Source organism: Ptiloglossa arizonensis, chromosome 10 (genome assembly GCF_051014685.1).
Source record: "Ptiloglossa arizonensis isolate GNS036 chromosome 10, iyPtiAriz1_principal, whole genome shotgun sequence".
Taxonomy (NCBI): domain Eukaryota; kingdom Metazoa; phylum Arthropoda; class Insecta; order Hymenoptera; family Colletidae; genus Ptiloglossa; species Ptiloglossa arizonensis.
Genome location: NC_135057.1, coordinates 16881692 through 16908996, shown reverse-complemented (window position 1 = coordinate 16908996; position 27305 = coordinate 16881692). Strand labels below are relative to the sequence as shown.

Here is a 27305-nt window from a genome sequence, read left to right as displayed (position 1 = left end):
GGACGACCGGTTCGGTCCGAGGAGACTAGCTCCTCTGCGCAGCATCGGAGGACGATTTTGGTGGGGAGTACCGTCGGTTTCGATGACTTCGAAAGAGATCGGCAAACGGTACGTAAGCGCGAGCGTGCAGCCGCGCGCCGAGACGACCACGACCGCGACCACGACCGCGACCGCGACCGCGCATCGTGTCGAAACATTTTAACGGACTACACCTCTCGCGTCGCCTCGCCTCGCCTCGCCTCGCCTCGCGTATTTGTGCGCCGAATCATCCTCCTTCGGGAATGTGTACCACGGAAATGACCGAGTCGTACACAATGTCGCCGTCGACGACGGTGTCTTCCAGTGCCACGACGCCGGGCTGCCCGAGCTCGCCGGCTCACCGACGGACGCCTTGCAGGGCCGACGCTCCGGACGACGAGGACGAGATCTCCGTCGGGTGTCCGAGCCCACTGCCCCTCGTCGTGATCGCCCCGAGCACCGAGGAGGACGAGAGGCTCGCCGCCGGCTACGCGATCGACGACGAGGACAGCTACTCGAGAAACACCGATTACGGGATATCAAACGGCGGAGGTTTGCGCCCTCGCGAGAGAAGCGTCGCCGATTCCGTTACGACCTTGAGAGAGGACGAAGAGGACGAGGAGGAGGAGGACGACGACGACGAGGAAATGGACAGCAGAGCCAGCAGCAACGGACCACCGACCACCGGACCCGCCGACGATTACTTCAAGCCGCTCAAGCGTCTCAAGATGGTGCAGATGCAGCACTCGGACGACGAGGACGACAGGGATCGGGACGCCAACGAACGCGGAGTAAAGTCGTTCGGTATCCTGGACATCCTCTCCCACAGACCAAAGGCGAAGATCGTACGTCCCTGGGACACGGTCGAGTCCGGTCTCGGTCACCATCACCGTCAACACCTTCACCACCACCACCATCATCACCACCACCAACACCATCAGCAGCAGCAGCAGCAACAGCAGCAGCAGCAGCAACAACAACAACAACAACAGCAGCAGCAACAACAGCAGCAGCAGCAGCAGCAACAGCAGCAGTCGCATCATCAGCACCACCTGCTGCAGCACCATCGACGCAACCATTCCACCGCGGCGAGGGATCTCTCCCTGATGGGCATGTCGTTGGCCTCCATGTCCGGCTCTATCAGCGAACCACCGCTCAGCAGCTCCTCCTCGTCCGGACGAAGCTCCGTTTCCGATTCCGGAAGTCCGGATCCCCTGGTTCGTCACCACGGGTTGCACCATCCGGCTCTCCACCATCCGGCTCTCCACCACCCGGTTCTGCAGCAACAGCAGCAACAGCAGCAGCAACAGCAGCAGCAGCAGCAGCAGCAGCAACAATTCAAGAGGAAAACGTCGCAACAGCACGGCTCCCAGAGCGGACATCACGGGAAGAGGACGACGGGTCAGGGAAGTCCCCTCGACGCGCTCTTCCAGATGACGAGCAAAACGTTCGACGCCGGCGAGCACAGTCAAGGTGAGTTTCCTCGAGACCCGAGGGAAAGTTCGTCGAAAGTTTGTCCGTTTGTCCTTATACTCGAAACGCGTTCGTGGATCGCGGAACCGCGTTCGGGATTACGGGGTAGAGGGAGGAGCGGGGTAACTCTAAAAAATTGGATTTACCTAAGCCGAACGCGGTAGCGATCTCTCTCTTTCGGTCGTTCGATCCAATTACCCGAGCGGTAAAGACCCGAGCGGGAACGGTAGACGCCGCGCGAGGAGCCCCTTTTCCCGAGGAATCGTAAAACCCGGTTTTCCGTAACTCGGGTCCGCGCCGGGTCGGGGGTTAAGCCGCAAAATCGAGTCCGGCGTCGTCGGCGGGATTAAAATCGGCGAAAAAGAGACGCGCGGAGCCCCGGGTAACAATCATCGTAAAATTAAGGGTTTATGAAACGAGAATTGCGAGGGTACGGGGAGAGGGCTCGAGGATCCTTTCCGAGGACCGTCCTCGTGATCGTCCATTGTTCGCCACGGGTTCGGCAAATTGTTTTACAACCCCGTCCGTTGTTGCGTTCGCTCGAGAAAAAGGGAAACGATTCTTCGACCCTCCGGCGGCCCTCTCTGCCCACCGACGTAAACACCGAGTCTCCGAGAGGGTGGCGCAAAGCGGATTTCGAACCGCTCCCGGAAACTCGAAGATCCTCCGGTCGTCGATCGAGCGCCGATCGGTCGGGCCGTTCCCGTCCAATTATCGGGGGGACCGCGCGAGAAAAAGACCCGGGAAAAACGGTTTGCGAACGAGGCTTTTTAAAAACGGCGCTCCTCGACGAAAGGACGGTTCGGCATCGCGTTCCTAGGTGGGGAGCGGAGGAGAGCCGGACCCGAGAGGGCCGCATTATCCCGCGAGACGGGCCCCGACGCGGACGGTCGCCGTTCGACCGCCGTTCGACCGCCGTTCGACCGCCGCTCGACCGCCGTCCGGCGCGTACGTGTGTTCGTGACAGGACCGGTACGTAATTTTAGGCCCCACCTATACGCGAGCGATTTCTACACGAGTAATTTATTATGTGGCGCGGCGAGAGCATATGTCTCATTTGCATATAGCGTGATACAGAAAACGCGAGCCGAGACTTTCGACGGCGGCCGATCGCAGAGGCCACGGCGGCCGATGCGCGAAACGCTCCGACGAGGGACGTCCTCGCCCCGGATCCGGCGGTTAACGCGAGATCCATCCCGCGCGCGGAACTCGCGTTCCATTTCACCGAAACGTTCGGCGATCCGAGCTTTCGAATCGGAGTTTCATCGGGGCGAATTTACGAGGATCGGAACGTTGTCGTTTTCATTGGAGAATCTCGCGAGTCCGTCGGGTCTTCGGCGAGCGCGAATCGGTTTTTGCGGGCCGATTCGTTCCCTTGTCTCGAGCCACCCGGAATACGCGTAAAATGCGTTGTTCGCACGACCGATCGGACCGACAAGGCGGCGGTTACCTCCTCCGAAGCCAGCGTTGCGGTCTCGGGACCGGAATTACGAACGATATCGAATCGAGTCGCTCGTAATATTATTCGATACGTGTTCCATTACCCACCGGCGGAGTCAGGGCCCCTGGGATTCAAATTAGATTACCGGTAGGTTGGCTACTCCCGATCGTACGTATCTCCGTGTCCTGCTACGTTCCCGGTACGTGCGCGCTTAGCTCTCGCCGATACTTGCTCGCGCATTAAAAAAAAATGAATATATATATATATATATATATATATATATATATATATATATATATAGATATGGATATATGTATATATATTTATTCTTTTTCCTTAGCGCGCGCGTGTAGGTCCGTGCGCGTGCACGGTGGTGCACATTTACGGAATAACAGAAGAACCGACGGAACGGACAGACGGACGAGGCCGGTAAGGCCCGAGGCCCTCTACAACACGGTAGCCTCACGTATCCGCAATTTACTTCTGATTATTATGCTCTCTATACTTACGCGGTATTCTTATCTCTTGTTCGTTTTGTTCGCGTTCGTTCTTCTCGCGCGTCGTCCTCTTCCCTCGACGTCGACGCGGCTTCGTCGCGCTCTCTTTCGTTCCCGTGGCCGCATCGTCGGTACCCTGTACGAGAATCGAGGCAGGTATCGATTTACGGCGGAACCCAATCGTTAGATTCTCGACGATATGTGCCCTCGTCGCGGCCCGCTTCGACTGCCCGCCTCGCGGAGAACCTTTAGGGCTATAGGTAGCGCTCGTTTCCCGCGAGAATCGCTCGACCGTTTACGAGCGCCCGAATAGAATCTGTCGTCGCGCTGTACTCGGATCGCGTCGTCGCGAACGTTCGCGAACTACCCCGGTTCGGTTCGGTTCGGTTCGGTTCGGTTCAACGCGCGAACGAGAAATCGATCGGCCGGAAATCGGCAGGGATCGCTCTCGTCGTTTTTCGCGTCTCGGCCCGTTGGCGATCCTCGGCTACGCGTCCACGAACGCTCGTTACGGCGACAAACGATCGGTTCGGTAATTAACTCGAGTACGACATCGCCGGGAACGCGCACGGTTACGAGAGTCGACCGGTAGCGGCTGAAATTATCAGTCATAATAACGAGCCCGTGTACTCGCGCGGCGAGCGGCGAGCGGCGAACGGCGAACGGCGAACGGCGAACGGCGAACGGCGAACGGCGAACGGCGAACGGCGATGAAAATATTTACGTTGCCGCGGACGATTCTATAATTAAGCTCGCGCGGGCGTACGCCGCGCGTAATCGAGCTCGTTCGTTCAACGTCCCGTTAGCGTTTCACCGATACGATCGCGCGACCCGACGTCGCTCGCGTCGAACCACCGCTCGAATTTCCGGATCCTCGTGACGCGACGAGGGGGAAAAAAAAAAGGAAAAATCTGGCCGGATAAAGGAGAGCGAGTGGCCCGCCCGGCCGCTCGTTCGTTCGTTCGTTCGTTTCGAGTTGTTGTGACAGTTTGCCGAACAAACAAAACACCGGGTCGCCGTTACCCCGCCACGAGAGTCCGGATGCCGGCAGAACTTTTTACTCGACGAGCAGGCACCCCCGCTGCGTTAAGTGACCATTCGGTTTTCAAACAAACGCGCATGGCTAGCCTCTCGGAAGACACCCGACTCTGCTCCCGTGCACCCCGAGGCGTCCTCGAGCCCGAAGGGGAGTCCCGTCGCGTTGCGCGTATCGTTGCGTCGCGACGCGTTTCGCGCTGCTCTTGCTCGATTTTCGGGGAAAGCCACCGTTCGCGTTACGGTCGCGCGAGGTTTCGAAAACGGACGGAAGCGACGGGAAAAGGGAACGAACCCGCGACCGGTCTCGTCCGTTTGGAAAGTTACCGAGATCCTACGGTATTAAGCGCGCTGCTATATTTCTTTCGTTTCTAATATTTCACCGGTTCTTACGGCACGAGATTCTCCAATTATTCCGAGCGGTGTAAGTATTTCTTTCGCGCGTCTTCGCGGAGACGGAGAAAGATGCGCGGCGAGGAAATCTTGGAGCGAGCCGGAGGAAAATTACCGAGTGACGAATCGCTTCGTTTTTAATTCGAGTCGCCCGGGTACGATTACCGGGCGTAAAATATGGTGGTTTTAGACCGCCGGTGGATTCAATTCATTTCGTGCGCGGTTGCCTGCACACTGGCCGAGCCGTCGAGGATACGCGCGGCTATTAATGCACGCAAGAAGGACTCGATTGGCCTGGAAATTATGACGCTGCCGCGCGGTTCGTGCAACTTTGTATTACAGGCTGACACAGCTGCGCTAGCGAAATGAGCGGGTACGCGACGTAATAAAACGTCACGGCCGGCCAAATTGGACATAAAGCGATGTTAATAATATCGTTTTGCTCGGGCGCAGGGGTGGAAACTCGAAAGGGCAAGGAAACGCGTCGCGTTCGAACGCGACTCGATCCGAGCGGAATCGGCTCGCAACGGGGTTCGAGAGCTCGGCTCGCGGATAACATCGAAACGGGTACGATCGGGAAACTCGGGGAACTCGGGGAACCAGTCGATTCGTCGTCGGAGCGATTCCGTCCGCGGCGCGTAATCCCGGTGTCGTTCCTCTCGACAGGATTTCCTCCGATAACTCGGCGAAATTAGCGAGAAAGCCCCGGGCGGTCGAGCGGGCTCCTATTGCGGGGGAATAATTCTCAATTAGTCGGTGGAGATCGCGGGTCTCGCTAAGTCGTATTTATGTCAGTCGACGTAGGTTCGTCCGCTCCGGTCGGCTTCGGCTTTACATCGGGCCGTGCCGGCGGAGATTTATGCGATCGATCCGTCTCAGTTTGCTCGCGGATCCCCGCGTCCAATAATCGTTCCGGCCATTCGTCTACCCCTCTCGTTTCGAGGCGACGCGTCTCGCCCCCGTGCTTTTCCTACCTCGAATACTCCCCTGGCCGAGACGCGTGCCGAGGAAAATCACTCCCGTGCGACGCGATCGAGGGACGGAAGGAATCATCCTCGACCCTCGACGACAAATAGAAATAAATTTCGCACGGATTACGACCAAACGTTCGACCCGACCGAACGCGCCCTTTCGACTCGCACGATTTTCATCGAGACGGCTCCTACGCGAATAACTAGGTAAACGAACCAACGAACGAACGAACGAACGAACGAACGAACGAGAAAAAGAGGTGGCGACGCGAGGCGACGCAACGAAAGGAACGAACGATCTTTGGAAGCCGATATAATAGCTTTCACGGCCGGTACGAGGGGGCAACCACCGTTGAAATTGATTTTCGCGTGTCACGTATTTTTCGGCGGGGTCCGGGCTGATTGTCGGAAGATGCCCGCAGGAGCGGCTCCTTTTTGCCGCGTCGTTCGGGACCGTCCGCGTCGGTCGCTGGTCGGTCGCTGGTCGGTCGCTGGTCGACGTACACACGAAAAGCCGAGCGTAGCCGAGGAACGGGGGACCGTGCACCGCAACGCGCCGCAACACACCGCAGCGCACCGAACGGAAAGGGAAAGGTAGAAAAAGAAACGCGCGCGAACGCTCCACGCCGCGAGAACGCGAACGAAAAGAGGAACAGCAGAAGCGAGACGCAAGAATAGAGCCATAAAGTCTTTTCGAGGCTCGCGTCGAACCGCCGCGGCCCTTCCTTCGTTGTTTCGAATTCGAGACTTCCGTTCGAGAACCTTCCCTCCTGCTCTTTTCGAGGATACCCGCTCGAGTCTCCCGGGCCCGTTGGTTCGCTCGCTCGCTCACTCGCCGTAATTAGATACCCGCTCGAATCGGTGCGCGTTCCTGCTCCCTTTTTCCATTTTTTCCGTTTTCTTTCGCGCGAATCGAGCGAAATTTTACGACCGTGCTAATTCTTCCGGCGCGGAGGTGTTAAGTGAAACAAAGGGCAGCCCGGTGACGGGGTCGCCGCGGAATCGGCAAAGAAACGCGGCTTTTTTCACCGCGTGCAAACGATTTTATCGCGTTCGAGATCGAACGACTTCCTGCCCTCGCGATGGCGGCTTTAATCCCGCGTAAATCTCGTTCGGAGAACCGGGCCGATCCACCGACGCATTAGCGTCCATTGTTGGCCTTCCGATGGTCGATGCCCGGACGAGTCGAGGACGAAAAAAATCAACGGAACGAGTAATTCGTTCGAACCAACACCGCGAACGAACCGCGCGTAAAAATTCGTATCGCGAACCCTAACGGCAAACTGCGCGATCTCGGGGATACGACGAATCGCTTCGTCGCGTGAATTACGCGCGCGGCTCGATCGTTCGCCAACCGCGAACTCGGCTACCTCGCAGCGCGTACCTGGGAAATTTCATCGACGGAAGTTGCCTCGAAACGATCCACGGCCTAACGAAAAATTACGAACGCGGGTGCCTTTTTTCGCGCGATCACCGTTCTCCGTTGTCGGTGTCGTCTCGTTCTCGATGGAACAAGGCCGCGGAAACGAGCGCTATCGGTTCGACGCGCGCGTTTCCTGTTTCGCAAAGGGTACGTATACCGCGTACGTACGTAGGTACATCGGTGGGCCGTGCACGTGCATCGGGTTCGCGTACATCGATGCGAGGCGAGGCGAGGCGACGCGACGCGGGGCGACGCGACGCGCCAGCGAGAATAAAGAGCGTAGACTGCTACGTCCGTGTTGCACGGGCTAATCGATTCCAGAGTCATTAGCGCATTAGGCATGATAGCCTTGCTCGATACGGGAACCCAGAACGGCCATGTTTGTTCTAGATTAATGTCTCGTGGACATGAACGGCGGGCGTTTCGCATTCTTTAATTAGACAGTTCGGTAACCAATCGTAAGTCACGTAGCCTCGCGCCGGTAGAAACGGACCGAGCGACCGGTTTAATCGGGAAATCTCTCGGAGCGATTTTTGAAACGTCGCGGGCTCGCGATCGTTGAAATCGATTTCGGTCTCGGCGCGATACTCGGGAACCGGGTAACCGACGGAGGCTTTGCTTCGACGGGCCGATGATCGTGCTCGCTCCGAGTTGAAAATCTCGCGAGATGGGTACCGGAGGATTCTCGCGTCCGAGCCGAGTTCGAGGAGGATAGAACGGCACGCGAGCTATCGATCGATGGTTCTCGTATTCTCACGGTCGCGACGGGTTAGGTACGAGTCGGTTATTCGCGCGTCGCGTTTATCGAGCAGTCGGCTCGCCGCGGTTCTTCCGTACCGGTGCGAACGATCGAACGACCCGGTGCGAATGAACAACGAACGGGCCGCTAGGTCCGCGCGGCCCGAGTTTTCCGTTCGGCGGCTTTCCGGGCCGCGTCGTTAACGATCGCGAATCGCGCGTATCGACGATAATTACGTTCCGTTGGGATTAAATTAGCGCGAGTCGATTATTATCGAGTTTACGGCCGATCACCGGAACGATTTATTTCCCCGCGGTACCCGGATCGCGAATAATCCGTATCTCGTAAAGGGTCGAGCGCGAAACTACGCCGAGGTGGCGGTCGTTAGAGTCTCGCGCTCGCTAAAGATGGAAAAGGAAACTGGAACAACGGGTGGCTTGTAATTTCGGGTCGTTAAGAGCGGTGAAATTTTTAACGATCGCTCGAGGAACGCGCACGGAACCCTCCGGCGATCGGGTACGCCGGTGCGCGGTTGGCAGCGTTATCGATGTTTCCGTTATCCAGCGATTGCCAGAGCGGGGAGCGACGACAACCTGGAAAGCGACGAACGCGTCGCCTCGCCTCGCCTCGCCTCGCCTCGCGGGTCTCGCGAATCGTCGCCGGTCGGATCGAAACTCGTTAGCGGATCGCGAGATCGTCGCGGACGGACACCACCGGGGAAATGTTTCGCGTCGGAGGAAAATTCGAGCGCGCATCGGGACCCCGGATACTGTTACGCGATTGAACCAGAACCGAGGCTTCCCGCGGGGGTTAACGAGTGTTGCCCGTTACCGTATTATAACGAGATATCGAACGAACCCGTGGGGCCGCTGCCGCCACCACGGTATCGCGTTTCACCCTTAAAGAGCGGATATTGCAGGATACGCCGTCGGAGCTCGAAGGGCGCAGAAGTTTGCGGAAGACGAGGCAAACGTTGTAGCCGGCTTCGGCCGCCGACGCTCGAGCATCCGAGGCTCGGGCGAGGAGCACACGCGATCCTCATTACGGGGATGCCGTGTCGTGATCGTTACCTCGCGCTATCCGGCTGGATATTATGTTTTCATATCGGTTAATAACAACGATACGTCGAATCGTTCCTTGAAACGATTTCGCGTACTAAACAGTCTCGAGGCACAAAGGAGTCGCTCTTCGTCGAAGGTACTCGTTGGCTCGAATTTAATTGGTAGCCCGAGCGCACGCGAGTCCGAGATTCTCTACGGAGCGTACGGCGCGGCGCGGCGCGGCGCGGCGCGGCGCGGTGGTGTTTGCGACCTGGTCTCCTCCGGTATCGATTCGACGCCCGGTGACACCGACAACGACGACTACGGTGGCGGCGTTCGCGCGGAAAACGAACGATCTTCCAGCCGGGGTCGGGGTCGGGGACGGAGTCGGGGACAGGGCCGGGGACGGGGCCGGGGACGGGGACGGGGGATGGAGGAGATCGTAGGCGTACCGCGAAAATGAGCTTCTCCCCGCGCGGGCAACGCCGGTGACGCCAGCCATCGGTGCACCGTCACTTAGTAGCGGGGAACGGTAGCGAAACGGGCATCACCGCCTCGTTCCACCTCGAGCCCGAAAACTCGCGACACCGTGGGCGGAGGCGTCACGGAACGACGCAGGGGGACGATGTGACAACCGCGTGGAGGGGATCGACGAAGGGTGGCGACGGTGGCAGTGGCGGTGGCGGTGGCGGTGACGAGGGGGAGGGCCGAAGGGGGAGCAACGGGAGCAGCGGGGTATCGGTGTCGTTGCGGGGAAATCGGCCGGAAAATGGGAAATCCAGCGGCCCGGTGACAAATGGTTGATCACCGCGGGAGAAGCTTAGCTCGTGGCGCGGCGGTAGCGAGCGTTGGACGAGTTTGGGACAGGGAACGGGTCCGGGGCGAATACGTCGCGGTCATTGGGCGGTGAACGCGGCCGAGCTATGCGGACGAGAAAGTTCGCGAGCGACGAGCCACGGCCTCCCCGTGTTACCGTCTTTCCGATTATTTGCCGCCGGATCGCGAGAACCGTGAACCTCGCTTCGACGATTCACGCTTCGTTCGAATCTCCCGTGTCTCTCGCGAATCGGCTCCGTTCGATGGACGACGGTTTTCCAACGAGCCGTTAATAGCGCGATAGCGTGTCGTTACCAACCTCGGCGAAACTACGATACTCGGCCGACGACATTCCTGCGCTGTCGAAAATAGCACCGTCGACGTAGTTTCATCGATCGGTTCTGCTCGAGAAACGCACCACGCGACCTTTCCACCGAGGGACTCGCTCGTTCCGCGCTCTCTTTCCTTTCTAGGAAACGCATCGAGATTCTCTCGAACCGCGAGCTCGGACGAACCGAACGTCGAATAGTTTGGATTTCCCCGCGATTGGCGAAACCGTGTCTTTCGAGGTCCAACGGCCGCACCGAAGGCTACCCTCTCCGCGAGACGATCTTTGCCCGAACACCCCGGGGGAAACGTATCGACGTGGCTGAGATTTTATCGAGCGAACCGGTGGCCGGGGCTCGTAAATCGGTCCATTTATTTTACGCGACCGACCGACCGACCGACCGACCGACCGAGCGATCGGCCCGCCCGGTATTCCTCCGTCGCTCGGAAAACCACTTTTCCGAAGCACGCCCGCGAACCACGGGCTTCCGTACGAACCGAGAGACCACCGGAGAAATAACCGCTTCCCCCCTATAGGTTCCGAGCGAAATGCCGCTTCGCGTTTCCTGCTTTCTGGAAGAAACCCTCCGTGAAGGTCGAGAGCGATACCTCGCCGCGATAAAACGGGAAATTGCTGAATTCCTGTGGAATAATTAAACGGCGCCCTTGGGCGCTCGAAATACTCGGAAAAAACACGCGGCCGCGTACTTTTTCAACGGTTGGAAATACAAAACGCGTTCGTTTGTCGGTAATTTCAAGCGAGGAGACGTTCGTGCCACCGAAACGAATGAAAATTTAGCAAACCGCGCGCCGCACCGTTTTAAGTTGAGGAACAGCGGTCGCCGGAGACACGGTAAAATGGAAAATTACTAAATTCCTGGCGGATAATTAAACTTGGAGCTCGGGTACCCGACGTTTCGTACGTCGCGTCGCGTCGTCCTCGCGTCGTCTCGCGTCGGCGCGAACGAGGCGTTTCCGGAGGCGTTCGGTGCGAAGAGAGTCGAATCTTTTGGAAATTCGCGAAAGAGAGCGTTTCGAAGAGCGTCGCGCGGGAGCGACAAAACGGAAAATTGGCGAATTCTCGGGGAATAATTAAAGGACGGCACCCCTCCGGGTCGCGTAGGCACCCTTCGGCTCGCGAAATTTAGTGCCGCTCTCGTGGATCTTACGACCGTTACGAATCGGTTACACCTTTCCGCGCGGAACGATTAACGCCACACCCCTGCCGATACAGTGGCGCGAGTTTCTCGGCGAAGAGACGGGGGTCGGTGCGGGCAAACAACGAGAGACGAACAACGCTCGAGACTCGGGGTGGACGGAAAGAGACGCAACGCGCCGGATAATCGCGCGAAACGATTTGCTCTTTTCACGGCCGATTAAGTCCGCAATCTGTCGACCGAGGGTGGATAGCGTCGGTGGATGAAGAAAGGCCGGACCTCGAGGACCGTTTCGGTCTCGAGGAGGCGGAAAAAGGAACCGCGTTCGATCCGAAGAGCCGTCCGATGACAGATCGAGGATTCGCTCGGACGCGGCGGCCGGAGAGAGCAACCGTTTTTCCGCTCGGCGCGATAAGCGGAAGTGTCCCGCGGGCGAACGAGGCTTCTGCTTCGAATCACGAGCAGACGGTCTCGCGGTCGGCGCGTTTGAGGACTTATCTCGGTCTCTGGTCTACGGCTGTTCCTCCGGTGAGCTCGAACGCGATGCCGTTAGCTCGTTCGCCGCGAGCATCCTCCGTTCGCGCATCCAATTTAGACGTCAATGATGCAAATAACGCGTCGGGTTCCTCGATCGATGGTCGCGCGGCGCTCGATGCGCGGTGGTGTTCGGTGTTCGCGGTCGTTCGCCGATACCGCGCTCGATCGTCGAAACGATTCGCCGTTTCGTCCCCGATGTTCCCTTCGGACATTCCGTTCGTCCACCGATACACGTGTTCGCGTTCGACTATTTCAAGCATCGCGTTAATCATTCGGACCGAGAGCCGTTCTCGTGGCAACAATCCAAACGCGCGTCGCTGCGACGTTATCCGCGACAACGAGGACGCCTACGGTAGAAAAGGGGGACGGAACGGGACGAAACGGGACGAAACGGGACGGCCGAGTACTCCCGAGCAATTAGGAATATCTTGGAAAAGTAAAACCCCGCGGGCGGGTATCGCGTTTCACGGGGGAGAGGAGAAAATCTTTTATCACCGTGTCGTCGACGTCGTTGGGAGTTGGCGGTCCTCCAATTACCCGTACCGCTTTCCGAATAGTGTCGCGTCGAACGCGGCGTTCTCCTGGTACCTTTCGAGGAAGGACGGTCCGCGAAACCTCGGGGACACGGACTCGTTCCCGGGTCGAAGCTCGATTCGAGCCCTCGGTGGCCGCCCACCGAGAGGGTGGATCGGGAAAGCTGGAGAAGAAAAATGCGTTCGATAAAAGTAATTCGTAGGACGCGGGGACCGGTAAACGACGTCGTCGAAACTTTCGACCACATTCCGTGTAAATTGGACACGCGCGCCTGCTGCATGACGAGCTAGAACTCGCGCTCGCTCCGTCGGAAATAAACACCTGCTAATGTCCATTAGTCAATTCCTCTTGGCTGCAGATTTTTTCGGGCCGCGTGGATGGACACGGTTTAATGGAATGGAAGTAAGTACGCGCGCCGCTCGAGCGACGCCGAAATCGCTTCGACACACCGATACCGGTCCGCGTGTTTTGCCGATTATTCACGAGCGAGTCGAACGTTTCTTATTATCCTCGGAATTTAATTACATCGCTACCGGCGTTAATCGATCGACGTCTATCGCGCGGGTAACGCGGCCCGAGAGACGTTTCGAATGGAAACCGCTCCAACGGATCGTGCATTATCGTTTCGTGTGTAACTCCTCCGGTCTCGCAACGACCACGGGAGCACCGTGTATTTAAAACGCGCACTAGGCTCTCGGCTCTCGGCTCTCGGCTCTCGGCTCTCGGCTCTCGGCTCTCGGCTCTCGGCTCTCGGCTCTCGGCTCTCGGCTCTCGAGGGATCCGAGGCTCCAACGGAAAAATACTTTACCCCGCGGTGTTGCGTGCCAATAATCGAGCTAGCTACGCGCGAAACGTCGCCTATTCGCTACCTCGGTTATGCCGCGCGCGCCTCGCACCTTCCAATAAAATCGGCTTCTTTTTTATCGCCCCGGATCTCCGCCGGTGAGCGAATCGATCCTCGAAACGGAAGCGAGACGCGTCCTCGAGGAACCTCGAACGTCGCCCGATCGTGAAATCACCGTTCGCGTTGCATCGAAACGCTTCGAGTTTCTTTCTCTCCGTTGCACGCTCGATTTCCCTACTCTATGCCCCATTACTTAAAGGCAAACATCGTTCCGGACGATGATTTCGATTGTTCTTCTCGCAGCGAACTTGGCAACGCTCGTTACGGAGCCGAGCGCGATTCGAGTAGGTAAATTCCGAGTGCTCCGAATCGATCCCCCGCGACATCGATAGGACCGATCGCTCGGAAATGGACACCTGCCGCTCGAATCGAGCAACGACGCGCTATCGATTTCCACGCAGCATCTGCCTCCCCGATTAGTCGCGGATCATTCCCACGAGCTCGAAGCCTCCAATTACGGGGCCGGGACTCGGGACTCGAGACTCTGGAACCGGGACTCGGGTCCCTCGGTGAAAAGCCAGGGAAAGCAGGGAACGAGTTTAGCCACGGTGCGCGAACCCGGTACAGGTGGTGACGTTTGACACGGTGCACCGGCACGTTTCCCTCGCGGTCCCCCTTCTCTCTCTCTCTCTCTCTCTCTCTCTCTCTCTCTCTCTCTCTCTCTCTCGCGATTATCCCTCCCGATCGATCGATCGATCCGTCGATCCGTCGATCCGTCGATCGAGGGCCCATCCTTCCAATTACGGTTCGACGTCGAGGATTGCGCAAGGAACGCGCGTCGGCGATCCCGACCGAATCGCGAGATTTTCCAAGAGCGCGCGGCTCGCCGCGGGACTCTGACCTTTCCACGCTCGTTTCGCCGATTCCCGCGTAATGGCGCCTCGGAAGACGGACCACCGTGCATCGCCTCGATATCCTACGTAAACGAACTCACGGAACGGCAACGAGGATGCACTTGGCTTTGCAACGCACCGCGCGCGAGCCGATCCACCGAGCGAAATTGATTGATCGAAAGGATCCCTCCAATTACGTTTAATGGCGACTGCTCGTCGGTTATTGCAAAACGAAGAAGCGGACCGAGGAGCGCGGCTCGAGCGACGTCGACGATTACGCTTCCCGAAAAGAGGGACCGGTAATGTTTCGGGAAAATTGCATTCGTAAGCAGATCCGACCGATAGCGTTAACTACCGACCTACGAAACTCTCCGCCGTAATGTATTCGCTATTATTTTAATGCCCGTTCGACTATACTCGAGGTTAGCGATGGGAGCGAACGCGTCGCGATCTTGCCTACGTAGTTTTCCGCGAATCGCGTAACGCCGACCCTCGAAACTTTCTCTATCCCGCATCGCGCATCGCGCATCGCGCAAAAACATCGACGACGATACATCTATCGTATCGGTCGTACGTTCCTTCGTAACAATGCCGAGTGTTTCGCAACCGCGTCGAAGTTTTCGTTTTTCGCGAGTTCCCCTCGATCACGATCGAGCGAACCTTGAACGAAGCGATCGACGCTGTTCGTCCGCCGAGCGGGATCGGTGTCGACCGGTCGGGCTCGTTTCGAAATTTGGTACGGCGACTAGGCCTAATCGCGAGCGGTAGCAACGGTGCGAACGCGCGTCCGGACGATCGAACAACTAATTAGCCGCTGTTTATTGGGAAAACATGGATTTTGCTGTCGCAAGGGATCAGCCGTGTTCGAGGGACGAGACGCCCTTTGCCCGCTTCCGGGACCCCGAACAAAGGAATAAACGCGTTGAGCTCGAATTCGTTCGAGATCCGTTGGCGCAGCTGTTTCCATAGGGCCGTTCGTCGCGTTTCTCGGCCAAGCGGCAAGGTTTCGCCGCGTCGAAAATATAACGCGACGCGTTAACCCGAACGCGATGCACGAGTCGTTGATAATCGGACGCGCTACCGCTAAATCGACGCGGCACGATCTCGTTGGCGGTGGTTGTTTTGTCGATCGTCGATAGAGAAGTCCGGGGAGCGCGGTATCGTTGCTTGTCGACGATTAGGCTCCCGGTAAATTTACACGGCTACCGGACGATATTAGACGGCTGCTAATTAGGCTACCTCGCTCGTCGTGCATCGTTGGCTGCCTTTTGCGGTGGTGCGACAAAACTAAATAGAGGATCGAAGTGGAAGCGACGAGAAGCGTTCGGCGGCGGTCAGAACCAGTCCTCTCTCTTTCTCGCTTGATCCCTTCCCCGCTTCCTCGCCTCCTCGCCTACTCGATTCCTCGATTCCTCGCCACCCGAGGAATCGGCGATCGAAATTTTCGACCCGTTTCGATCGGGCCGGAAAACCGAGAAGGAGCTTCCTTCCCTCTTCGCGGCGTTTACCCACGTCCGAGCGAGAAAGTATCGTTTCGAGACTATCCTGAAAAACGAGCTCCAAAGCCGCGGGAACGCGTATTGTCTCGATGAATTACGAACAACGACGCGTCGGAACTTTGCGTTGCAAACTTTCTCTCCGGTAATTAATTGTCCGGTGTATAACTAATCGCGGTCGTCGTTCCATCGATCGATCACTCGTTAGAATGGTAATTAACAATAACACCGACGATTAATCACCCGAGTACTTATCGACATTTTATTCCCGCACAATGAACGGGATAAAAGACGCGTTATTAAGAGATACTATCCGTAATCGATCGATTTTCGTCCGCGGATTTTTTCCCGCGTCGCGTCGCGGCGCTCGCAAAAGGTACTTTTTATCCGTCCGCTCGATCCAGCGCAGGTGCGTTAATAGCGATCGACGATTCATTAATAGAATCATTTGTCCGTTGGAGGTTTTCCGCGCTCGACGGGCACCTAGAGACTCCCTAGGTTATTAATAAGGCTGCGTCGAGCTATCGCTATCGGGTATCGAGTGTACGCGTGTATCGGCGAATGAATAATGCGAGTGTTGCCTCTTCGAGACGCTTTGATCCTTTCACTGCCGCTCCCGAATGCTTTCGCTTCTGCGTCGCGCTGTCGGCGATTCGCGTTCGAGCGAATTCGCGATTGCGTCTCGAGAGAGATACGAAATTAGAAGCTTCGCGATCGTTTCTCTCGGCCCGACTTTTCACGATCGCGCGTCAACGTTTCGAGAAACGGAGCACGAGCATCGAAATCACCGGATCTCGAAGGTATCTTCTCCGGAGCGTTCTCGAATACCGATTCGGCGGACGCAATCTCCGCGAAGCGTCGAAACCGCGGGAAACGTTTCTTCGAAGACGAACGCTGCGTTGAATCGTTTGCGCAAAGTATCCGCGATTCGAGCGAGCAATCGTCGTAATTGCAGCTCGGTAAACGATGCGCGCCGCTCCAAAGTTATAAACGGCGGCTCGTATCGAGGAAGCGAGAGTTCGCGAAAGAAAGGTTCGTAAAAACCGACGGCGTAATGGTGTATCGACGTTCGTTGCGGCTCGGACGAAAGATTTTATCGAATCGTTTTATCGGCAGGACGCGAGAGATCGAACGATATAACCGGTCGGACTGTCAACAACTCGTAACAGCGAAATCGATCGGGTTTTTCTGCTCCCCCCCGAGCGGTCTAACGCGACTTTCGAGTCTCGTAACGGTTGCGTCGACGATGTTCGGTACCGGCTAGACTCGAGCGGTCATTTCACGGTGATCGGGCCGAGAATTCGGAGCGGCGTTCGGTTCTCCTCCGAGAGCCATTAAAATCGAGGCGTTCTTCGACTCGTCGTTTCGCCCGCGGACTAGTTCGCGAACGAGCTCGGTTTTTCTTCGCGCGAGAGTCTCGGAATAGGCCTGGTTTCTGCTCGGCAGACCGTACGAACGCGGGCTCGATCCTCACCGAAGACGAAACTACGATCGGCCGAACGAGATCCGGCGGGTAACGACGCGTTAACGAGGAAACGCGAACACAAGCCCGGAGGACTCTCGTTGATCCCGCAGACTTTGATTCCCGCGTTTAATTCCTCGTTTCCAGCGAGCGAAGACATCGGTGACTCCCTCTCGCCGCGTGACCGCGTTCTAAGTGCTAATTATATGGCTGTCGACCGAGTTTTTTTCCTCTCTTTTCTTCCTTTCGCGCGACCTTTCTCGGCCACGGCCCGACCGAGAAAAACCGAAACGATGCGCGATCGGTTTACGACCGATACTCCGAATCGTCGTTCCGTCTCCGAGCCTTGAACTTTGTCTGCCGGTTTCTTTGGCGGCGTTGGATACCCTCCGAGACCGGTTCGGTATCGGTATCGGTATCGGTATCGGTATCGGAAGCGCTTCCGTTTCGACGAAAAACTCGTTCGAGAAGGGGTCAACGGGGTTAGAAAACGATCCGAGTATTAATTTTCCGGTACGAGCGGTGCGCGTAATTAATACATCGAGGGAGGAGAGAATCGTTTCGTTCGTACTCGCACCGCGCCGAGCGAGAATCGTGGCGAGCTGTTTGTACTCGGTCGAAAACGCCGCTCTATCATTTGTCTAGTCGATAGCCACCGCCCTTTGGTTCGCGTCACGCCACTTTCTGTCCTTCGAGCCCTTCGCTCGATCGCCGGCTGCCCGCCCGTCCCACCTCCGGGTATCCCGCAACGCGCAGGAACCACCGCCGAGCAAATAAAGAACAACCGATACGACCGGTTCGACCACGGTCGATACATTCGTCCAAGTTAATCGAATCAACGGCAGCGCGATACCTAATCCCTGTCCGTTCGGCCAATTATTTTTCTTTTCTTCGAGCAAATATTTTCATCCGAGTTTGCAGCGTCGTCGAGCCCGAGCAGATACCGCCCGGTATCGCCCACTCCCGCGGAAAACAGTTTTCGTTCTTTCGACTTTTTTTCGCTCTCTCTCTCTCTCTCTCTCTCTCGCAAACTGTTCGGAGCTCCTCGGAGAGACGAGAGAAATCCTATTTCCGTAAGCATCGATTCGCGGCGCGGGGCGGCGCGGGGCGGCGCGCGTTACTCGATACCGTGAACCGTCGACTCTCCGACGGAATATCGCACCCTGGGGAATCGCCGCGCGAGTTTCCGGGGCTGAACTCGTCCGCGCGACACGAGGTCGACTCGTAGCTATCCGCACGTGCATTCGTCCTAATGCGATTCCGAGGATCGGGGACCCGGAAATTGTTTCGTAGGGTTGTCAGCGGCCGGCGTGCCCGATGGGACGGGAGACGAAGACACCGAGCCCGTAAATCGGTCTCGGGTAAAAAATGTCGCGCGAACGTAAGTCGACGCGACCGAGGCGCAAGTTATTCGCGTACCGCGAACTCGAGACCGAGAACACCGCTGCGCGCACGCGCGAAAGAAACCTTCCGGAATCGACTTTACGTTAACTACGATTCATCGTGGGAAGCAATTTCGATATCGGGGCAAGACGATTCCGTTTAAAAAAAGAAGTTAACGCGTTCGTTCCACTTCTTTAACCAGCAGCGTCAGCGTTTTCCTCCTCTAACGCGCGAACTACTTTTGCGACAGCCGCGTCGACTCGCTTCATTGAAAACTTTTTCTCCACGTGTCGCCTCGTGGAATATTAAACGAGACGCGCTGGAAACGTTCGACGTTCGTTTCGGAATACGTTACGAGCACGTGTCCACGCGAGCCGACGTTCGATGCGTTATCCGTGGGACGAAAGGGGTGAACCGACTTGAACGCGCCCCGGTTCGTAAAAATTGTAAACCGACGCGGACGAGACGTAACGCGACGACGCGATGCCTTCGCGAAGACGAGAAACTCGTTCCTCCTCGTTCGATGCGAATGCATTTTGACGCAAATACGGTGCCGCGTTAACGCGCCTAGCTATCGCGATACCGGAGACAATCCCCTCGGGAACCCGGCCGCGTTGACTCGCGTCGGGAGCAAGATCGTAAACGGAGACACCGAACGTTCCCCGCGAACCGAGAAGGGGGAGAAAAAAAATTGTTAGTGGCTCCTAATTGCAGAAGCGACGACGCCGTAACTAATGACCGGGAGACGACGTCCTGTCGGTAGTCGCGACGAGACGAGACGAGACGAGCGAACGTCCTTCTACGAGGTGCGGACGACCGTGTACTTTAAATACTCGAAGAAAGAGTACAGGTTTCGAACCCGACCGGGAAATATAGTCCCTTCCGCGTCCCGTTTCGGCGTTCGAATTTCCTTTCCATGGAGGAAGAAAATCGAACCGGATTCGCAGGCGGCCGGTAATCGGATCGCCGCGACTCGAGCGGGTTCAAAGTTCGAATTCGCGCGGTAATTTTCGCGTCGCACACCGCTCGAGAGGCGCGGGGAAGCGTCGAGCGTTTAGTCGGTACAAGGAATTTCTCTGATAATTACGCTAATCAGCGGCACGTGAATCGGGCAACTGTCTTTCGACGGTCTCAAAGCTGCTAAAAGCGAGTAAAAGGCGACAGGCGCTGGAAATAGAAGCGGGGAGACGTTGGAAGCCGACGAGAGGGCGAACCCGCGGCGCTCCTCGAGGACGGAGGAAGATGGAAATCCGAGAAAGAAGTCCGACTTAATAGGATCATAGCGCCGCGGTCAAACGGCTCTTGAAGTCCCTGTTATTTCAAGAGAGCAGAAGGAGACGTTCCTCGTTTTCAACGCGCAATTTCTGAACGCGTTGGGACTCGGAGCTCGTTCGCTCGCTCGTTCGAGAACTCGAACCACCCTCGAATATTCCGTGCGAGGGTGGGGGCGAGCGAGCGAGTCGGTCCGGGCAGTTCGCAAGCCCGAACGAACAAGACGAAGGAGAGCCAACTGTTCGCGTCTTCATCAACGGCCCCGTGAAGGGAGACCACCCATCAGGAGCAATATCGTTTCATCAGTCGCTAATATCACTGCTTCGAGTGGTTCAACACCTTGTAACGCCAGGTGGGACGTTAACGGCGCCGCAGGAAGTCCTAATGAAGACAAATCTCACCCAAAATGGCGGCCATACTTATTTCCTGCTCCGCCCTTCACTTCCCTTTCCCTTTCCCTTTCCCTTTCCCGTTCCCTTTCCCTTTCCCGCGGTCTTTCTCTTTCCCTGCGTCTCTTTTGTTCGTTCGGCTCGAGACGCTTCGAATCAATTTGTCGGCGTTCGAGGGAAAATCCAATTAATCGTTGGATCGGCGTCTCGATCGGCGCGCGGTTCTTCGAAGGTCGAGAGAGACGAGCGGCAACGAGGAAAAGAGAAATCGTCGGTGGAGCGGCTCGGGCGGCTCGGACGGCGTTGTTTCGACGTTAACGATTCGTCGACGTGGATGGAAAATCAAGGTACGGCTCTGACGGGAACATTACCCGCGGCACGAGTGGAAACACCACTATCCCGGCCGGATAATTACGCGAACCGGTATATTTACGTGCACGCGCACACTCGCGGGCCACAGGTAGATCGAGGCTAGAGAACACCACCGAGTCGGTTATCGATCGCGTTACGCGTCGCGCATGCTATGGAAACAAACGGCCGAGTGAAAGAATCATAAGGAGCTTCGACCCGAGTCGAGCCCCCGGGAACCCTCGATTCCGCTCTAGATCCGCTCCAAGGTGAAAATCGACGGACGGCTCCGAGTCCCGGAAAAAAGATACGAGTTTCGGTCCGTGTTCACTCGATCGTACGCCGCGCGAGATATATAGTACGGCCAAGTTCGAGATCGATGAATCGACTCCTCGGGCCCGGTTCCCCGCGAATAACCCGTTCGACGTATCAATTTGCCTCGAAGAATATTTTCACCGCGCGGGTTTTCAATTTACCGGGGGAACCGATTCCGCCTAAACCGAGCAGAGCTTTCGTCGAGTCCGCGACGCGTCGTAGACGGGAGAAAATCGCGTTTATAAACCGGCGACAAATCAAACGATAAATCTTTGCCGCGGCAGGACGGTGGGTGCCCTTGGGCCTAAACGACTAAATAAGTGTTCCAATTTCAAAATTACCCGCTAAACGATTTGTGGGCCGGCAGAAAATATATCGTTGACATGTGGGCAAAGCCCCTCGGGTTAGCCAGAGGGAGGAAGTTCTCGGGAGCCGCGCGCGAGATGGAAGAAGACGGGGACGAGGTCCGACAGACGGAGAAACGGGGGCTGGAAAGGGAGAGGAAACGAAACCGAGGCACCGAGCCACCGAGAAAGCGAGAAACCGAGAAACCGAGAAAGCGAGAAAGCGAGAAAGCGAGAAAGCGAGAAAGCGAGAAACCGAGAAACCGAGAAACAGAGAAACAGAGAAACCGAGGAGAAACCGACCAAGGGAGAGAGAGAGAAACGACGCGCATGGTTGCCCCCGGGAGACAAATGACCGTCGACCGACGGAAGACACTTCCAAATTGCTCCACGGTGTCGCTGTCCCGCCTCTTTTTACGCGTCCCTTCGTACCTATATTCTTCGTGGCCTCCTCGTCGCGAGCGAACGACCTATTAGCAAAATATTCGGGGTAGCCGCGACGCGTGCCACGAACATTTTCTAACGAGTATTTTGATACCGGCGATGCCTCGGATGCTGCCCGGTTACCGGGGACCGTCTTATTTATAGCCGATCCGCGAAACCTTTACTCTTCTCCCTTTTCCTACCGTACGTTTTAACGCGAGCAATTACCGCTCGTCCCTTCGCTACCCTCGATTCCCGAAAAATTCTAGGAAAATCGAGCGAAACGTAACGGAACGAAACGTAAAATAGCACCGCGTAACGTACAACCTCGTCCGAGGAACGCGGGACGATAACGCGGCTACTCGGCCAAATAAATCCAACGGCAACGCTCGATTAAGATACCTTCGAATTTTCCACTTATCGCGATACGATAAATTTACGAGATCGCAAAGGCGCTCGACTCGATCGAGCAGGCCACCTTCGCCGTACTCGGAGACCCTTTTCTCTTTTTATTCCCGCGATTCATGCCGCTAACCGGTCCGCTAGTTTTTCGTCTCGCTCCAAAAATCGCGTCGATGCTCCGAGCAGGACGTTCCTCAAACTGGCGTACCTGCCCGCCACTCGATAATTCCACGTTACGCGCGCTTCTGCTTTCCTTGCGATCGCTTCTAATGACCGTTCGCTCGCGCATTGGTTCCTCGAACGATTACGCCGTAAACGAGTCACGGTACTTTGCAAACTCGGTGTCGTTCTTTCCCTCGGAAAAAATGCCGCGCCGAACAAATTACGGGTATTTCGAGACTAATTTTCCTTGGACGCGAGCACGTTTCGGAACGCGGCCCAACTACAAACCAGGAGAGAGAGAGAGAGAGAGGAAGAGAGAGACGGTCGCGTTAAAAGTTACTCGGTTCGACTCGGTATCGGCGCAAAGTCGTCCGAGATTTATCGAAGAAGAAACGCGTAAAAAGGCATCCCGTTCTATTTATAGGCAACGAGAGCTCGAAGGATCGAAAAACCTCCTTGCTCGAAAAGTTTCTCCCGTGTTCGCGTTGCGATCGCTTCACCGCGCACGAACAAAGTACGAAGACGAATTCTTTCGTAAATTTCCAGAAATTATCTACGCGTTAACGAACCGTCGAACCACTCGCGGTCGTTGCGAGACAACGTTCGAAACGATGTTTACAGTTGGACCGTATTAAACTCGGCTAACAAGAAACTGTTACCAAATAATCCATTAGAGTTGCGGCTCGTCGTTTTAAGATCGTCGCGGCTCTTAACTCCGACGCTATTCTACTCGAGTGATTTCTGCCCGAGCGGAACCAAAATGGCTGCCGAGAACTCGTCACCCTTCGCCTGGCGCGCGCAATCTTGTCCGCGAGTTATCTTCGCGCTGCGTCGCCTCGAGTGCCATCGACTGCGTCCGAGCGACCACCGATTTCCCTATTTTTCTCGGCGCGTCGATCGCCGAATAAACGAAGGGAAGGTTTACCCGTGAATGTTCTATTTTCAAATTTCTAACTCCCGCGAAACGGTTAAATATTCGCTCGCTTGCTCGCTCGCACGAGAGAGAAGCGGGACGGAAAAGCAGAGCGGCGAAGCTCAAATTGCGCCTAGCCTCGGCATCAATCGCGGCTCGACACGCCAATTGGCGTGCGGAAGCTCGGCTGCCGGCGCCGCTTCGAGTGCCAATGCGGGGACTTCCGGCTAAAAAACGTCGTACGTCTGCGGATTAACGCGTTAAAACGTGATTTACGTTGATAGCTTGTAAATGGCGGACGCGACGACGACGACGACGACTTAGACGACTTAGACGACTTAGACGACTTAGACGACGACGGTGGCGGCGGCGGCGGTGGCAACGCCGCCACTTTTAATATGTATATTCACGCTCGTAATCGGCAGAAGGCAACAAAGAGGACCAGCGGGGACTCGACAAAGTTAACGACGCGCGACCGCCTTGCAACATCGAATCGACCGCCGTAACGCGACGCTCGCGTCGTTTTTTACGAAGAAATTATAAATCTTCTCCCGGGAAGAAGCGCTCCCCTTTCTTCCACGGAAGAAACAACGGAGACGGAACGGTGGGGGAGAGCCGGGTACGGTAACGAAGCACGATTTCGGTAGAGTCATCGCGTCGATCGAACCGGCTTTCGTGGCCGCTCTTACTTCGCGTAGGTAAACGTCGAAAGAGGTGCGCGTTGTAAATTCCAGGTTCGAGAGTCGTTACGGTTGCACCGAAATCGGCAACGATCTCGAGCCGAGAGACGAGAGGCGAGAGGCGAGAGGCGAGAGGCGAGGGGCGAGAGGCGAAGATCTTTGCGAAACGCGAGCCACCGTATAATCGCGAAGAAAGGTGAGAAAATCCGCGAGACGGCGGAGATCGACGACTAAACTGCTCGCGGCTAACGGGGAAGGGTGGAAGGAGCCGGTTGCGAAAGGACAGCCGGGGCGGCGAATTCGTGAACATCAAACGAATTAAATCTCCGCGGAGAGTCGACCGCAGAAACTAATATCTCGGGGAGCGCTCGCTCGGTTCTTCCGTTTCTCGACGCGACGCGGCGCGGCGAGGCGGTCTATCCTCGACCGCGTTCGCTACCGTATTTCTCCTTCTTTTCTACCGAATCGTTGTCGATTTTTCTCGGCCGAATTCGGCCGAGAAGCAGCTTCGATGGAAAATCGGGAAGAGGGTATTCTCGAGGCAAACGAGCCGGTACGATCGTAATCGGGAGCGACGCTTGTCCCGGGTGTCGAGCGAAACGCGTACAATTGGACAATTCCGCGGGTCGTCGACGCGGGAAAAAAAAATCCACGGTACTATCACGGGAGGATATAAACGGCCGGGACGATGGATCCCGCGTGTTTTACGGCGACGTAATAACACTTTCGACGGGCATTAAATTTTCTCCGCGCGGGTGATTAAGTCGTTTCCGGCGCGGTTTAGAAAGGTGGTAGAAACGACGACGCGTCCCGCGAAAAACGCGCCGTCCCGAAGAAAAGCGAACGAGGTGCAACCTCGCCCGTAAATCCATCGGGCCTTCCGTCGCGAGAGCAATCATCGACCTCGTAATCGATCCGTGACGCGCGACAATTATTCGGTTCGACGGGTATCGATGCCCTTGGCAAAAGTTTCCTCGAGGAGCGGCGAACCGAAAGTCCGTTAGTCTCGGGAGCAACGTTTCCCCGTTTTCGTGGGCGAAACTTGCCCCGATATCGGAGCAACATTACGCCGCGAAACGATCGTTACCGCGATCGCCTCATTTCCAGGCGTCTCGGCTTTCTTTGCGCGAATTCGTCGTGCACTGGCAAATTTAATTAAACGCTCGGTTCAAAAGCATCGGCTTCTTTTTTTTCTTTCCTCCTTTTTTTTTTTCTTTCGCTTTTTATTGCCCGCGGAAACAGCCTCGCGATTTATCGAGCCTAATTTCACTCGGAGGCTAATTTACAGGGAATTAAGTGGCTCGGGATCGAGCCGGCTGCGGTCCTCTTCTCCGATTTATCGCTAATTTATCATATGCAAATCGCGTTTTACATCTCTCGGTTCGTTTCGATCTTACGTACGAACGAGTTGTACAGAGACGATAACAGTATCGAGGCTCGATCCGTACGGATTCGATTACGCCCCGCACGGGGATTTCTTTTCAGGGAAGAAATTTACGTTGTACTCGGAAGCGGGAGCAAAAGTTGTTGCCCGTGCTCGTGCTCGTGTTCGTTCGTTGGTTCGTTCGTTGGTTCGATCGGACGTTCAAAAGCGCGGCAAAAAACCATAGGACGCCGCGTCCGTGAGGAGGACACCGAACGAAGGTTGCCCGATCGTTGATCGTCGAAGCGATTTTCAGGTGGGACTGTACAGTCGGGTTGCGCAGGTGTGACCGATGGCGGCGTTCTTTGATCCTGGCGAAACTCCTCGGCTACCTTGTCCACGACTCATCGACCGCCTCTTTTTTTCGTCGTTCGACTCGATTATTTCCTAATGGCTAACGCCATCGCGGATTCCGCCTCCATTTTCCGGGACGATGCGCGAACCGACTCGAACGTAGCAACAAATTTCAACAATGGAAAAACGCGTCCTCGCGTTCGAAACGTTCGAAACGTTCGACGAAAGTCCGGTTACGCGATACCTTGAACGTACGGAGAGCGTTTCTTTCGTTCGAGAGCCACGATTCGTTCTCGTTAGTCGACCGACGACGATCGTACGATCCCCTAACTGCTTCGAGCAACGCGCTTCGCTCGGTATTGTCGGAAAGATCCGAAACAAGCAGAGTCTCGGCAGCGTATCCCGTGGGCAAGAAGCTGTCCTGGAATTCCACGGACCGAACACCGTAACGAATAGGTAATACGATTTTTATGGAGAGAGAGAGAGAGAGAGAGAGAGAGAGAGAGAGAGAGAGAGAGAGAGATATCCCTTCCGTGGCTCGAAAATGCATCTGATTTGTGGCTCGAAGCTGACTGGAGCGGAGGGGACCGTCTAGGGCCCGGCGTTCAAAGACGCCCGAGGATGTCCGATTCGTTTTGCATTTCTCTTCTATCCTCTCGTTCGGAGATTAAGAAATTTCGATATTAGGAGCGGCCCCTCTCGAGTTCCAAGGTGTATTTATGGAAGTCGGAGTCGAAATTTGGAGTTGGAGCGAAGGCACGAACGGTGACGCTGTTTCGTAAATTCGATAGGATATTTTCTCGTTGGAGGGAAACGATTATCACGGTATACCATGTCCGAATAACGATCGGTCGCGCGGGCGAAAAATGGTCGCTAATCGTCGATTTCCGTGGTTGTTGCAGAGCAAGCGAACCACCTGAACCTGTTCAATAACCGTCAGCAGCCGAAGAAGAAGCGCAAGAGCAGAACGGCCTTCACGAATCAGCAGATCTTCGAGCTGGAGAAGAGATTCCTGTATCAGAAGTACTTGAGCCCGGCGGACAGGGACGAGATCGCGGCTCAGCTGGGTCTGAGCAATGCCCAGGTGATCACGTGGTTTCAGAACCGAAGAGCGAAGCTGAAGAGGGACATGGAGGAGCTGAAGAAGGACGTGCAGACGGTGAATCCTCTGTTGGTCGCGCAACACCACAAGACCTTTCTCGAGAACGTTCAGGATCTCGGGATCCTGAAGAAGCGACCTCTGCCCAATTCCATGGACGAGAAGTCGTAGAAGAAGCAGCACCCGGTCGGTGGTGGTCGTCGTCGAGTAAACGATCGATTCCCCCGTACCGAAGGTGAATAATCTCCGATGGTCGATCTCGTCCAAGGTCCACGTCGGTACGAGCCCGCTCGTTCCTCTTTCTTTCGTAGCGCTCGTACGAGCGAGTATCGGGAAAAACAAAAACGCGTCTTCCGGGTATCGAGGAAGCGCGGGGCATAGTACAAAGACGGCGTCTCTCGCGGCGTTTATTCTTCGTATTGTTCGTTTTTCGGAAGAAAGGACGCGGGGTTCGTCGAGAGCGGAGAGTATCGCGAAAGTTTGAGAAACGAGGGCGAACGTAACTACGCGATCGCGGCGATCACCTCTTGTAAATTAAAGACTGCCAAATATTTACGGCCCTCGCCGACTCTCGATAAATCCGTTTCGAACACGAACGGGAAACGTGTACGATTTACCGACTCGTCCGAACGGAAACGAGATCGACGCCGGTGTTCGCGAGAGCCGTCGACGGATCAACGGAAAGAATTCGCGTAATTTAAACAACTCGGAGGAAATTTCTCTTCGCTCGGCGATAGCTGCGAATCGCTGCGAATCGCTGCG

The 27305-nt window shown here is 56.2% G+C and overlaps 1 protein-coding gene across 1 annotated transcript; it reads left to right on the top strand.

Annotated features, from left to right (window-relative positions):
- LOC143152188 (uncharacterized) lies at positions 1-27305 on the top strand. Its single transcript, XM_076322020.1, has 2 exons — positions 1-1491; positions 26347-27305. Exons 1-2 carry the CDS (start codon positions 282-284, stop codon positions 26712-26714), a joined length of 1578 nt encoding a protein of 525 aa, XP_076178135.1. The 5' UTR covers positions 1-281; the 3' UTR covers positions 26715-27305.

What these genes read in the sequence shown, in the direction of transcription:
- LOC143152188 (XM_076322020.1), top strand. Translation starts at nt 282, where the DNA reads ATGTGTACCACGGAAATGACCGAGTCGTACACAATGTCGCCGTCGACG. An exon ending in CGCCGGCGAGCACAGTCAAG is followed by an intron (nt 1,492 to 26,346) that starts GTGAGTTTCCTC and finishes TGGTTGTTGCAG; the next exon opens with AGCAAGCGAACCACCTGAAC.